Raw genomic sequence first — 15,667 nt, 5'->3', positions numbered from 1 at the left:
AAGGGACAGGTAATAGAAACTAATTTGATTACATTGAAATGGACCACTCATTGGTCCAAATTAAATTTATTTTATTAAGGAGTATTAAGGGACCAGTCTTTCAGGTTGCTGTTAAATGCAAGGCAGTCTTTGCTTCCATAAATATCAGTGAGAATAGAATATATTTAGGATTTCCCAGGAATCAGGTCTTTGCTCTGCAGACTTCTGTTCATTTAAACAGTTGGTTATGTAAATATATTTAAAAGAGTTGAATAAAAAGCACTACACCCTTTTTAGCTCAATTTGTTATTTACATATTTAGCAACAGTGTTGTACCATCCCTTTTCTGGTGTGCCAGGTAGGACCCATTTCACAATGACAGTATATCAGCCAGCATATGCACTCAATTTACAACCAAATTACAAGGAAAAAAATCTAGCATTTAAAATTATATACAGCACTTTATTTAAACAGCGATTAGCTTTCATCAACAGTACGTGCATTTTTGTTTTCTTTAAGAAACCTTGCCATTCTCAATCACAGCTGCAGCCCTCCTGCAGCACTGTGTTACTCAGTGACTTGAACTGAGCTTTACAGATACTTCACAGCCAATTACCATACAGGTTTCTTATGTTAAAATTAAGGCAACTGGAGTCAACAACCGCTGCTGAATGAAGGTAAAAGCTTGAGAACATTTTGCATAACAGTCATCAGCGTAGCTGATAGCTATTAGAGTGTTCTTGTGCAGTAAGCCTACGCAGATACTATCTCTCTTGCCTGTCTGTTCCAACATGCATTTCATCTTATTTGCAACCCTTTGCTTTAATGAGCTGAAGTCTTTGCTTCAGTCTTTCATATGTCAACCAGCCTGTGTACACTTCCATATTTTTAATCAGTAGCCTGTTGTCTTTACTTTGTCATTCACACTAGCATATAAATCTGCCCTTCTTATGATCCTCACTGCTTGGTAGAAGTCAAAACATGCTGTTTAATTTTCCTGTTCACTGATTTCCATTTGTTTCATGTTCAAATGCTGGCTCTTTTTTCCCTTTTAGGCATGCTGCGAGCATTAAACTTAGTGATTAAATGCCAAAAAAACAGCCCTTTTTCCCCTCACGCCCATGAATGGGTCATCCTAACCCTTGCTTAGGTGCTTACCTTACCCAAGCATTCTGTGCGTGTGCAGTCAGCCTAAATGGGGCTGGCTGCAAGGGACTGGCACAGGCTGACGTAGGTTAGCTAACGACAGCTAATAAAACAGGTGCAAAACTTATGTGCTCTCCTAGGGGCGTGACTGGCTTTTTGCTGCCGCTTCTATTTCTGTTTTTATTTAATCTACTACAGCAGAATATTTCATTTCACCAACAACACAGCTGAATCCTGAGACACCAAGACCAGATGTAAAAGCATGAGAGGGTGGCATGTGGCTGTGCTCTGGCTTTTAAATTTTCCGGTTCATTGGTGGGGAATCCGAGGTTATCTGTAGCTGTCTGACAGGTGGGGTGGCTGGCCCTGACATCTGTGCCTGAGGCTGATCCCCAAAGTGAGCATGGAGCATGGTCAGGATGTCATCTAGCTTCTGGTCCATCTGCATGACCTGTTAAGAAACCAGAAAGCAGATGAGCTGTCAAATGGCTGCATATGCTGCTGGTGAGAGGCAGTCATTGGTGAAAAGCTCAGGGAGGTGAAAGCTTGGCAGGGAGTGCTGGCATCTGCAGTCCCCAAGAACCAAGAACTATTCCAGTTTTGTGCAGTTTGCCTCTCTAGCTAATAGAAAGTTCAGGGATGCTATGAAGTAACACGGAAGGGTGTAAAACAATGTGACATGGCAGCAGAAGGCCAGGACGTTTGGTAGCCCCAGCACTTGACCCCTTCTGTCAGCCATTTTGTCTCCCAGCATTTTCCCAGCATTGACAACTTCTCTTGATGATGATGCATCCTGCAAATATCTGCCCTGAAACTATCTTTCCTTCTTAGGTTTATCCTGTCTCCCACCTCCCTTCCCTCCCCCACCTCCCCCCCCCCCCCCCCAAAAAAAAAGTCATCACCAGCCCTAGTTTTGTTTTAGTATGTTAAGCTTCCCATTCCTGTCTTGGGAAACTAAACTGCTCCCCTCCCTTCACACTGTAAATAGATGCCTCTGTGATACATGTTGCAGTCAGAGATCCTACTAGATATGATGTTTATTCCCATGCATTGTTAGGATAGCCTACCAAAAAACACATAATAATATCAATGACTTCATTTAAAAAAACAAACAACCATTGTATAGGAAGCTTGACATGCTAATCTCTCTTCTCATTTCATTGCTCTCCATCTGAAACTTCTCATGCAGTCCCTAGACAGAGGAGTGTTTTCTAATTATTATTATTTATTTTAAGCAGGGAAAAGCAACTTTCAATTTCTTCCTACCGCTTCTTGGAATCATGGCCTCTATCTAGGAGCCCAAAGGGGCATTATTGTGTTGCTATGATAGGGCTTACATTAACTGCAGATGGCATCCTGCTCAACTTCATGTCAGCCAGCAGGACAGGCTGTAGACTGTTGACTGCTGTAGTTTGCTCTAAAGGCAAAACTGTGGCCAGCAGCTTGTAAGCCATTGGGATTGCTTATAATGATGCTTGAATACAGTGCAGCTTTGTGTAATAGATGAGCCCAAGAAAAATGAGCATTTTTAAGAACATTGGATGATTTACTTTACAGTTATCTCCTGTGAAAGTCTGAGCCTCTGAAAACTGTGATCTGTCCCAGTGGGTCTAATAAACTTTGATAGCAAACCTTTTAAAGTGATATCAGATCTAAACTGAGCTTTCATTAAAAAGGGAGAAAGAATGAGAGTGAGAAGGATTCCAGCCTTTTTCTGTGCAAAGATAACTTTGGAAATAACCATTGGTAGCATGGACTGAAAGTTTAGCAGGCAGAGATTGCTTTAAAAACCGGTGCAAAGAAAATCATGTTATCTGCTTTCCCTTCCTTTGCCTTTTCTCACTCCAAGTGTCTGTTCCCCTGGGGGCCCCTCAAAACTCAAGGTACCGGGAGCTTATTTAAGCTATATAATTTTTGCAACCACTCTTCTCTCCTATATACAATCTGCTGCTCTCTTGATGAAGGATGATTGGAGTCTCACTCCTGCCTCATGAGGGGAGATGTACTCATCTCTCAATTTGGATTTCAATTTTGCTTTCACAGCTACTGTGTTCTAGCAGAAATGCCCCTCTCCCTGTCCCTGCTTTGGTGTGGTTATTCTATCCAAGGCAGTATTTTCAAGCAGTGAAGAGGGGGGATTTATGGCGTGGGTTGGCTAGCATCATCTTTCACCATGACTTCTACTGGGTGCTTTCAGGGGCACAGCTGGCACCTCCTGAGCAGTGGCCAGGATGGGCAGGGCAGCACTTGTGGGTGTGGGAGGGCTGGGGATGCTCACTGCAGCACTCCCCAGGCGAGGGGCACTTGGTGCTTGGCTTCAGGTGAGTCTTAGTTGAACAGCAACTCATTTGTGTATTGATGATCTTTGGTCAGGCAAAGGGACCCAGAAAAGTTGCTTCTGCCTCCTGTGCCACCAGTGGCAACTCTGATTTTTCCCCTGTCTCATGAGATTCTGGGAGAGAGTGGGCAATTGTGGCAGGTCCCTCCCTCTCTCATGCGGTCACTAACAGAAGCATCCTCTTCTCAGGCAAAGCAGAAGCATCCTCTGCTAAGCATGAACTTGGTTGGAAGTCTGGAAATCACTAGCAGCTGAAGGGTTAAGCAGCATGGAATTAATTTAAAAACCACAGCCTTTATTTTCTTCTCCATTCTTGAAAAGCCTGTTTGGCTGAAGTTGGTAATGACTCAACAGAATCTTTCTTAAGCAGAAATGTTGTGCAGAGCAGAAACTAAAGCAGAACGAATATATTACAGTAGGCTAAAGAAGGTGTAGGCAGCGAAATGGGATCAGGCAGATGAAAGATCTTTTGGGGTTTTCTTTTGTAAGGTTTTGTTGATTTTGATCTGCACACTTGATCTTAGATAAATTATGCCTGCTTGTTCCATGTCATTTAAACTTGCTATATTTCTTTGCATTTTGTTAACTCAGTAAAAGAATGCAATAGGAATAATTCCATGCGCTTTTCTTTCCAGAAGAGGAGGAGGGTGGAGAATGTAAATATTCATTTGTGGGGGAAAAAAAAGAGAAATTGATACATAAGGGAGTTGATTACACTATACTTCTGTCACACCTTCCATGCGAAGAACTGCAAATGCTTCCTCAGCATTAACAAATCAGGGTGCACAATTCTCCAGCCAGATACACAGGAGAGTTTTAATGGACATCTTTGAGATTAGAAGCAGGACAGTGCTAATTTAGTGACCTGTAAAATGTGGTCAGTGGCAGGTCTCTTCTAATCCTTAGCTTTGCATTTTACTCACAATATCATGACACCACTTTCTTGCTTCAGATACTTTAACATATGCCTAACTTTTAAAATGCAACTGAGCTGGTAAAACTTTAGTTAGAAAGACAAATTCTTAAGTACCTTGTCAAATTGGAGCCTGTATAAAAAGAATTCAAATCTAGGGGCTAGTTAATCCAGATTAAAGACTGACAAGAGAGTTTGGGACACTTAAAGGCTTGACTAAAGTCAGTAGGATAACTTGTAGGATTTAAAGACTTTTCACGTGGATAAGGGTTTTTCAGAAAAAAGGCCTGGTTTTAGATTTCTCTCAAACCATCTAGCAGCTACTGCTTTCCTTAAATCTTGCTGCAAACAGGATGAGCTGCTGGTTTTGAATAACAGAGCCAGACAAGTGCACGGGTAAGGGGTTAAATTGTGCAACATGTTTCTCGGCTGAGTAAAGTGAGAAGCCATCCGGCCCAGCCGAAGAGTTTCCAGAGAGATGTGATATGCCCCTCGCAGGCTCCTTGGAGACAGGTGAGTTTGGCAGCTGTCCATGGGCAAATGGCAACAAAACTTCTGTTCTCCCACATCACAAAAGAGCTCCAGAGACAACCTATAAAATTGTTAAAATGCTTTTATATCCTTTCAAGTGCCCTGTAGAAAGGAGACGGCAAAAGCAGTTTAAAATATTACACTGTTGTTATTGGGGCTATGAGGTGAGATGAAGGAGTGTTGAAATGTATATTCATTTTAACTTCCCCCCCGCAGAAAGGGGCTGGATTCCATGGTGACATGCAGGGCTGATGGACAAAGAAAACATCTTGCAGCCAGCTCCAGTGAGCCACAGCAAGCCCTGAAGGGGAACCGGGTCAGTCACCTTCTGGGACACAACATGTCCCTGTCATTAACCTTGAGCAACAGGTTGGCTTTCACATTTGTGGTTGCTTTTAAACCTCTCTTCCTGAAAGCTAGTTCTCAACCCCTTATCTGAATACCTCATTGAACTCCTGTTGCAGAAATGCCTTGTGGCAAAGAGGATTCTAGGAATGGCAGCAGCACGGAGGAGGACTGGCTCTTACTGGGGATTTGTCACATGCTGGACAGATTCCTAACTCCCCCGAGAGCTTTTTGACATGTTTTTGCACATGCACACTATAAAAAAAATGCATGTGTGGAAAACTCAGTTGGAGCAGGCACATGATCTCTCCCAAATCCTCTCACTTTAATCCAGAAGTATCCCTCCCCCCATGTTGTGCCTATCTTTTTAATATTATTTCTGGAGGCTGGAAAAGCCACTATCAATTATGTGCACAACACACTAACTTGAACTGTTTCCAGAGGAGTAGCAGAAGGGGAAGATGGTCTGCTGGAGCACTGAAGTGAATCTGCAAACCTACAAACATGCTCATATGTTGCTAAGTAGGTGGAGCTTTGTATCAAAAGTTAAACCCCATAAATCAAAATAAATTGCTGTCACCTCCTTAAGACTCTGCTGTCTCCCTGCCCGTAGCGGTTCTACATGAACCGATCAAAATGGCTGAGCTGTACAGCCTTCATGCAGTTGTCTGAAACATGTCTGGGCTGCTGGTGCCAGGGATGCAGCATGAAATGAAGCAGGGAGAGAAGACAGACCAGTTTGTTTTATCAATCAAAATGTCATAGAGCAACAGTAAGTTCTGCTGTTTTAAGCTGGATCAACGTTGGCTTCCTATTTGCCTAATTCAAGCAGGGAAAATTATGAGACTGTGCCAACGGGCCAGCCCAAGTTGTAGTGGCAGGGCTGCCACACTGTGCTGTTGAGCCCCATGTCCTGCTATTAGAGCCACTGTATGATGAATGCTTTGGTTCTGAATGCCCCAGAGGGCATTCAGGCTTTCTCTCCCCAACATCATCAGCCCCCATCCTACAACAAAGAGCAAAAGTAAGCATGGATGACCAAAAGCCAACAAAGCACAGTGGCCATGGGAGGCGAGCAAAGGCATTCCCAGAGTCTCTACAAGGTGTTATGTGATATTTTCCAGTGATGCTGCAAAATGAACCACACACAGCTCTGGGGCCAGAGCTGCTGTGGCCAGTTGCCCCATTGCATACAAACACAACATTGCAGCCCAGGGTTTCCAAACCACCAGGGCCCCCACTGAACACCCCTTCTCTAGCAGAGGCCCACCTCTGAGCTCCCTGTCCTCCTACCACCTAGACATGCCCTCCCAAAAGCCTCCCATTTCCTCTGTTTCCAGCCTTAGCTGCAGCTCCGTGCTCCTAAGGTAGCTAAAATGAAGCAGGCTCCATTCGCTCTGACATCCGAACACTGTTTGAGAGCTCTAACCCTGACTGCTTTGGAAAGAGTAGTCCGATGGGTAGGACTTATTTTGTATGGGGAGAAGAGAGTATGTGAAACTTTGTCTGTCATGAGCATTGACATATTTCTAAATTTCCCAACTTGTTACCTGTCACAGGTCACCTAAGATCTGGTTCACAGGGGGAAATGGTATTAATTTAGCAAAATCAGATACGATTTAGTTAAACTAGTGCAACCCATTTTATGGATGTTTCCATTTCTGACTTGTGTAACATATTGGTTTAGCTTAAGCTTGTTATCCAGATATCTGGGTCATTTTCTCATGTTGACTAGTTCTGTCACACAATTTTTCTCCTTGCACTAGATGGTGGACTGATTTGATTAGATCCTTTAAAGCCTATGTTTAGCTTTATATGCACATTTGGTCTTGTCTGCCTACAGTTACATCCAGTTATTCAAACATACTAATTGCCTATCGTACAATTTGAAGTCTGAACTGTTTATTTTAGGAATCACTTTATTTTTTAGCATGTCCCTGTATGGATTTATTGTCATCCAGAGACTGCTGATTCTGTGAAGGGAAATATTTTCTCTACAGCACTACATACAAAACAAAGCTCTATGCAAAACTCTCTCCATCTCACCTGACTTGTCCCCCATTAGCAAAATTTCTCTGAGGTTAAATAGTGAAGCCATTTTTCCCCACTTTTTATCATGGCCAGCCAATGTGCATACTGACATGGTCTGTTGGAAGCTGTCTGTAAGGAAGCAAATAGCCATGCCAGCCACAGAGACCACGACTAGCTTGGGGAGACTTCTCTTGTCCGAGGTACAGCTCTTGTTCAGCTTCCCGGGGGCTGGTCCTGCAAAGCGCTTATGGATGTGTTAGCTTGAAGGCTGCGAAGAATCTTGCTGAGTTCAGCAAATATTTAAGTGCTTTACTGGACTGGAGCCAGAATGGTCAACAGTTTGCAAGACAATGCCTTTAGGATAAGCTTTTGGAGTCTCCTAAAGTACTCATCCACATATATACACAAGGATATATCTACACCACCATTTTTTCAGTCTCTGAGGAATGGTAATTGGCATACACCATGGCATCCTTTATGAAATGATTTTGGCATTAATATTATCAGAGAACTGGCAGTGTGTCTCTCCTCTTATAACAACAACGACAACAACAAAACATCTTTGATGAACAGGCTCCCATTAACTGACTGTTTTGGGGATGAGTTGTAACAGATTTGAAATTGTCCTGAATCCTAAAACAATGTTGTACCCCAAAGCAAGTTTGCTGGGTGGTACGAACACAGGGAAACATCTCACTGTGGCATGTCAATGGTAGCTGACTGCCAGCACTCCCAGTCCCAACATTTAGCTGTGCAGCTCCTGACTTTGTTCTGCTGAAAGTAAAAATAGTGAAAAAAAAAAAGGTTTAGTCAATGTGAGCTTTTGCCACTAACCTCAAAAGTACATGAGTAAAAACAACACAGAAACCTTTTCCATGAGAGCCTGTTGTTCTGGAAGACCAATTCTCTTTGAACACCAAAATATATATAAACCACCAGACTGTCTTCTTTGACTTATTCTACATACATACCCCTTAGCAGATATCAGTTGTTTATTTTCATTCCATCAAACTTATCTGGATAAGTCCACAATTTTCCAGGCCTCCCTTCCTTTATTCCAAACATCCCCACCCATTCTTAGGTCAGGTTTTACAACTTTTGGTGGCCTAAAATATAGTAATCTTTATTTTAAGTATAGCTTCACTTGTTTTGGTTTCCATCTACCTTTCCTGTTTAAACGAAAACACAAAGGTCTGTCTCTCTGCGCTTTGTTCCTGGGGTATTTCCTGCGGGTACCCTTCTGGTGAGCATTATATACTTATATTTCCTATGCCATGGTTGCAGTGATGAACCTCTGCAATATATGAGTTGTGTTTGCAGGCTCTGGTCCTGGTGTAAGATGCCATTTGCCTAATTGCTAGGCAGCTCTCAAGAGTTTAGCTCTGGATTTCTGAAACAGATCTGGTTCACATACAGATTATGTTATAAGCTTTACTGCTTCGGTGAAGGTGTGACTTTTTTTTTTTTAATTTCATTTTTTATTTTTTATTTTTATTTTTATTTTATTAAATGGATTCTAACTTCCTAAGTAAATGAGATTTACCTGATCATGTATCTATGTTACCACAGCAGGTTTGGAGTAAGCTGGCTAGTTTCAGACACTTTTGACAGAGGGACAGAATTCTTACAGATAGAAAGTTCGGACAGCTTACTGAAAGTCTGCTACTTGTGCAGAAGATAGACATTAAACTTGGTGCTTCATTGAAGGAAAGACAGAAGAGGAAGGTGAACCATATTACTAGACCCTAGAGAATCCACACAGGATGCCCTGACCACAGGAAAAGCTTTATTCTCAGCTCTTGCCCCTTATTAGTCTCAGCTAATCAACCACAAAATACAGAGCTTCAGGAAACCAGGCAGCTTCATTTCTAATGCTCCCAGAAGTACTTGTTCCCAGCTGAAGAAATTTGAGCGGTGCCACTCCTCGAGTGGACATGAGAGCTTTCCACAGCTGTAATTACGCAGCAGCACTTGGTTGCTGGATATGCTGCAACAACTGAGGGAGTTTGTCTCATTTTAGCTACGTGCACATGCACCTGTGTGTCTGTTTGCAGCCAGTGCTTTGAAACATTTGTTTTTTTTTCCCCCCATGATTTTCTCCTGGTAGGTAAATCAGTCTTTAAAGAACTCCTTTTCTCCTGATTTACATACATAAACGGTTATTTTTGTTGTTGCAGGACATTTCATTCTTCACCCTCCTCCAGATTCTGCTCAGATCCTCCCTGTAATCTTGCCATCTCTCTTTGCGACATCGCTGTTCAGCCACACCCTGGATGACGCACTGCCATTTCATAGCTCATTATTTTGTGTGGCTACATGTCCTGCTGCAAAACCAGCATGGAAAGAAACAACACAGAAAAATAACAAAGCTAGTCCAGCCACAAAGGTGGATATGCAGCTACTGTGAGTCACGCTTTAATTTCACAATAAAGCAACCTTAGAACTTATGTTCTAAGATGCTGATTAATTTAATTTTTAAATCTCTAAACAATAGTGGATGGAGAGAAAAAAGAAGATAAAAAATGTGACACAGTATTTAAATGGTGCCAAAGGAGCATTGAGAAAGAAGTGACCTTAGCCTTTCACGAGATGAATGTGTTAAGCTCAGCATTTTAGACGGGTGTAATGAACTCAGTATTTATGCCTCACCTAAACCTTTAAAGAAATAGTACCAAACCATCTACACTTTGTTTGTTTTGCCTTTACTTTTGCTTTTTTAAGCTGTATTAAATTTTCTCCCTAAGAACAAACTTTAGCCCCACCAGCCTCATGACTGGTTTTTCTTAGCTTAGCTACAAGGATTACTTATGCTGAAATCAGTGCATGAATTCACTTAGTCCAGGTCTAATAACCTGATATCTGGTTATGCTACCATCTGGTTAGCACAACCGGTGGACTGTGTTTACGGGGTAACATTTGTATGCCTTATCACAAGTATTGATACATAGCTTCCCTCCGTTGACACACTTGCACACACAAAAGCTTTACTTCAGGTTAGCAGTCCATCTTTTCTTTTAGGTTGGCAAGAAAGGCAAAGGGAGAGGGAGTGTTGCTACTGGGAGGAGCACAGGCATTATGGTGATGGCGATCTAGATAGTAAGACATGTAAGTACTAGAAAAGTTCCAGGCTGTTCTTGTAGGACTAGACGAAGACTTCATAAACCTGAGCTCTGATTTACTCCCCAGCACAACCTTCTTGCATTTAGGACAAATCACTTTCTGGATAACCCTCATCAATATTTTAGTCCCATGAATCAAATAATCTGCCATTCCTCTTTTTTTTTTTTTTTTTCTGACATGAAATGATACGAAATTGATGTATGTCTTGGTACAAAACAGAAGTCACAGACCTACAAAAGATAATTGCAGTCTAAAATGTTGACTCAACTGCTGGCACTAGGGAGGAAGCAAGAGAAGATTGGTCCATGTTGGAAGAGGACAGGAAGAGAAAAGATGGTGGTGTCCCTTTGTCTTTCCTACTCTTGTCTCTTTGAGGATTGAACTGGACACAGCAGAGCAAGGCTAAAGTATGGCACTGTAGTTATGCCAGGAAAAAAAATAAATATATATATATATGTATATAAAAAATATGTGTAAAAACAGAAAGCAAAAAAAAAATGATTGTCTAGAGATCAGAGGGTGTCATCTGGGAGGCCACCACCTATGCTTCACTTTTCAGTTCTGCCAAAGAATTGTCATACAATTTTAGCTGAACCCTTTAGCAAAACTTAGGGTTGGTCTGTGCACAGACTTGTGCTGATGTCAGGAAATCAAATCTGCAACACACCTTTCATTGTTCCAGGGGAATCTGTGCCTGGACACTCATTTTGCTGTGCCTTATTTCAGTTAGACTGATAAAATAAACTTGATAGGAGCTAACTTATATAGATCATGGAGAGTGAAAACCGTACCTTTGTACCATGCATGATTGAAAAGTGTGAATGAAAACTTCTTCCCTTACTTCTCTTCAGCTCTGCATGGGAAAAGCCTCTAGGGTCACCTTTATATAAAAAATTAATTGAAACTCTCACACCCTCTGAGAGATACCACAGGTCTTGCTTAATGCATGCAACACAATTTGAGGAAGAAGCTACAGAAGCACAAAGTAGTATTATGCATTTAAATAACAAGGATTACAAAGCACCATTCTCTGCTCATTAAAACACAAAACCCAAAGCAAGTAAAATATTATCAGACGATGCTGGTTGAGGGTGTAGCTGTTCTTGATTCTTATGATTTAAACATGCTTTTCTGCACCCTATGGTTTTAGCCTGTCTTGCTTATCTGTCATTTGATGTATTTTACTAGCTTGCTTGTGTATATCGAGCCTGATTAACAGCACTGTCACACATATATTTTGAAAAAATTCTTGAAAAAGTAATGGGAACTGGTGGACTGTCTGATCTGGTTTTGCAGCCACAGTGACCTCACATTGAGGATGTTTCTGTATCAGCTCAGTTGCACCAGGCCACAGTATTTGTTCCCAGATCTGTAAAGCCACAGGCACAAAATGCAGGAAAAGCAGCTACACAGCAAGAAAAGTTTTCTGACTTTAGATGAGATTGCTCAGCACCTGGAGGGATCTGAGCAATAGGTGGGGTGAGGGTCTGTGACAACATAAATCTGTGCATGAACTAGCTATAGCTACGGTAATTGTGGATGCAGAACACGAAAACAGTCTGCAAGGAAAATGAATTTGACTGGATTTGTCTTTTTTCTCCTTCTCAAGCTAGAGAACTAATTGCATAATATGTTCTGTAGCTAAAGAGACATCCACAGGGATTTAAAACACCGATTGAGAGTAGGAGACTGAGTGAAATAGTTTTTCCCAATCCAGAAACTCTTCTGTGGATCTTTTCCTTTTCTTTTGTGCTTGAAAAATAACAGAGAAGTTTGAAAAATCAGCATTGCTACATCCCCAGGGGAGACTCAAATAAAGCATTAATTAAAGTTAAGAAAGGGAGGTGTCTTATTTGAACTCTGCTGAGCTAGATGGATTACCTATGAAAGCTGGCATTGACGGGACAGCTGTATGAAGAAGCCTGTGGCAGAAGTACCAGTGTCTTACAAAAACAACAGGAGACAGGGCGGGAGACTCAAACCCATAATTGCCAGATAGATTTCTTCCTTGTAAGGCATATGCTAAGTCAGCAGAAACCTGCTTGAGTTTTCTGCTGTGAAGCACTGCACTGTTAATTAAGGAAAAAAGACTGTTGTACTTACTATCACTCTTACAGCTCTTTAGCCTTATACTGCAGGGAATACTGCTGGGGAGAAGACTATTATAGGTCCTGCTCACAGAAACAATCATTTTCCTCTTGCACACCTCTTCTTTTTCATATTATATCATTGCAGAGAAAAAGCACAGCAATAAAAAGGGACATGTATTAACACGAACATTGAGGTGTAGGAGTATGAGAATGGTCTGGTAAAATTTCACTGCCCCAGCATTTAGTAAAATAATTTGAACTGGTGCTGGAATTTAATTAAGATTTTGGATTACTGCTTTTTTTTGAGGTTCTACAGGTAAAGCTGGGAAGCCACAGAACACAACTTTCTGCTGTGAGGGAAAACAGATCTTTTTCAGGTCAATAAGCTATAATTCATTAATAAAATAGATACTTGTTGGGACTACTGAGACCCTGGAGATTTAGTTGCTTAGCTTCACATCTACGTGCTCATATATTACTTTTCCTAGCCATGAACTATGACTTTGATCTACAAACTCAATATAATCTATAATATGTCAAGTGTGTCTAAGCTGTATTAAAAAAAACTGCCTGGGTTATTTGTTGTTCTGCAGTGTTTCTCATCCCTTCAGAGCAAGTTTATTTAACTCCATATGGAACTAGTTATCAGTGAGAAGGAAAGTAAGATATCTATCTTTTCGCTAATTAATACTTTAGAAAGCTTTCACTTTCATGTTTTCATGCTTATTAAAAATCCCATCTATGACTGGGTGCTGTCTTTCTGCACCAGTGTAGCGTAAAACAAAAATGACCATCACCATGAATACATGACATTGAGGCTCTGGTTTTGGCTGTCTGACCACTGTGCTTGGATTCCTTCACTGCATGCCCAGCCCTGAAGCCAAGATGAAAGAGTGCTTAAGCCCTGCTGTTGCTGCTGCAAGGCATTGCCCTGCCTACCCCAGCTGCAGTATCCTGCCCTCTGTCCTGCAGTACATTTACATGGTCCATCCTTGCTGGGCTCAGAAGCAAGACCAGGAAAGCATAAGGTGAGGTCACTTGTCTATTTCCTTGCACCATCCGAAGATTGTCTTTTTCTGAAATTCCCCCAAAGCAATCACCACTCTTCTGAACAGTTTTTTTTTTTTATTTTTTTATTTTTTACCCTTAATATAAAGATAATTAGGTTAAATCTATTAAACACAAAGCCAAATAAGTTAAATAACTACAGGTCTACTTTTTTAGCATCTTCAGTAACATCAAAACAATGCTGGGAGCAGTAGCTGCAAAACTATCAGGAAGAGTTTTCCCTAGAACTAGAATTAAGGAATGCGAAGCATTGTCAGAATAAGTCTAGGGTGTGGACACCAGTCTCTTGCTTTCAGTGTAAGACTCCTTCAATGCATGCCTGTCTCCAGCTCCACCAGGTGACACCATTGCAAGTGTATTAGCAAGAGAGGACTCTCTCCATTCTCTGGCTCTAGGTTGCACTGGCCCATGGGAGCCCAGAAGAAAAGAGTTTTGGAGAACTGTGCTGTAGCTGGCCATGTGCCTTGAAGATGTCTTGGAGTGAAAGATACCTTGTCACAGGACAAACTCTCTGGTGGCAAACTAGTGCTTTCATTTCTCTCCTGTCACCTCTTCTCACACCAGCATATGTGAGGACACTGACAGGCCAGACACCAGCTCTCTGTCCTGCCCCAGCCCTTGTCACCAAATCAATCAGGGTAAGAGGTCCCACCATGCAAGGTCCTCCCATCCCTGCCACCAGCCTTGCTCCTAGGGCCATTGACGCCTCCTCCACCATACTTGAATGGTTCTTTTACTAAGGCAAAGGTCTAAGTGAACCAGGGCCATGTGCTGTGCTCCAGTCGAGGCGTCCCATTAAAAAAAAAAAAAAAAAAAAAAAAGGACAGAGGTCTTCTCCCAGCCTTTCCTTACCTCTGGTATACTCACCTGAAATGTCTATGGTGACGAACACAATTGCTTTTTCTAGGAATTTGAACTAAGGTTTTAATTAACTAGGAACTGAATTTCCTATCCTGCAAAAAGATTCAAGATAAAAACAGAATCCTGCAGACACAAGACCATACCAAATGAGGATGAAAGCAGATAATTTCATTTCTTTGTTATGAAATCTAGATTTGTTCCTTTTTTATTTGTTAATAATTTGCAGAAGACAAAAATCACAGAAATACATGACCCCACCTGTATTCATTTTGAAAACACTGAAATACCTGTATTCCAATCCTGACTTGTTTTTCCTTATTGTTCCTAAAAAGTTTATCAAACTCAACACAATTTTCTGAGACATAGCGGTTCTTCCACATTTTGCTGAGGAAGAAGTGTTTCTATGTAAAAGCTCCTGCCAGCTCATGTTCAAACATTTGTGACAACATACGACTAAAGCATGTATGGTCTTGCACAGACACACAGGGTGTAAGTGCCAGGAACCAGGCTCACTGGCACAGCCTCTGGAGCAGCCTGGGAGAGATGCAAGTGATGTGCTAGGCAAAATGCAGGACCTCTGGGTCTCTACTCCCCCAAGCTGTCTAGGGGCACTGAGCTGAGCCCTCTCATGCCCTTTCTTTCCTCTCCTGATAATGCAGGGAGATGTCCACACCTCGTCTCACCTCTCACTATCTACCTGCTGTTCTCTCTATCACAGGAAAGGAATGGAAGCATTTTCATTCAAAATGCTTCTGTATGATATACTTATCAGCAGCCAGCTATTTAAAAAGATCTCCCATAGCCTGCTGGCACTGTGTGGAGCCCTGCACATTGCATGGATGCGAGGCTTCCCCCTGCCCAGGGAGGCTGCTGGTCTCCTGATGCTGGGGACCTCCACTGCATGCCCCACATCTACAATGTGGTCAGCATCTGCCATGTGGCCTCTTACACGTCACCACTATTTCAGGGCTGTTACTCTTCACCTCTATCCTCTTCCCTTACAGTAAAGGTGGAGAGAAGCAGGGTCCCCAGGGCCAGAACTACAGCATGTCCCAGTGGGGTAGCCAGACATGCTCAGCACTGTGCAAGCATGTCAGGGCTCTGCCCCAGTGCTGGAGGTCTAAACGTGACAGATACTCCAGGAGGGATACTATCTGTCATGTTTTGAAGGAAGGGCACTGGTATAGAGGTTGGTAATTTGGTCCTCATGGTCTTCTTGGCTCAGACCCAGCAAAGCAGCTATGC

The 15,667-nt window shown here is 42.1% G+C and overlaps 1 protein-coding gene across 1 annotated transcript in view; it reads right to left on the bottom strand.

Moving 5' to 3' along the window:
- Positions 1 to 420: 420 nt before the first annotated feature.
- The window catches only part of LOC308185124 (potassium voltage-gated channel subfamily KQT member 1-like), a 524,663-nt gene continuing 509,416 nt past the window's right edge, over positions 421 to 15,667 (bottom strand). The window contains exon 17 of the mRNA XM_080572865.1: positions 421 to 1,576. Coding sequence (XP_080428991.1) covers positions 1,421 to 1,576 — 156 coding nt within the window. The 3' untranslated portion in view covers positions 421 to 1,420. The remainder of the gene's footprint in view (positions 1,577 to 15,667) is intronic.

Source organism: Anser brachyrhynchus, assembly GCF_964034855.1.
Source record: "Anser brachyrhynchus genome assembly, chromosome: 1".
Taxonomy (NCBI): domain Eukaryota; kingdom Metazoa; phylum Chordata; class Aves; order Anseriformes; family Anatidae; genus Anser; species Anser brachyrhynchus.
This window is presented reverse-complemented; position numbering and strand designations above follow the sequence as displayed.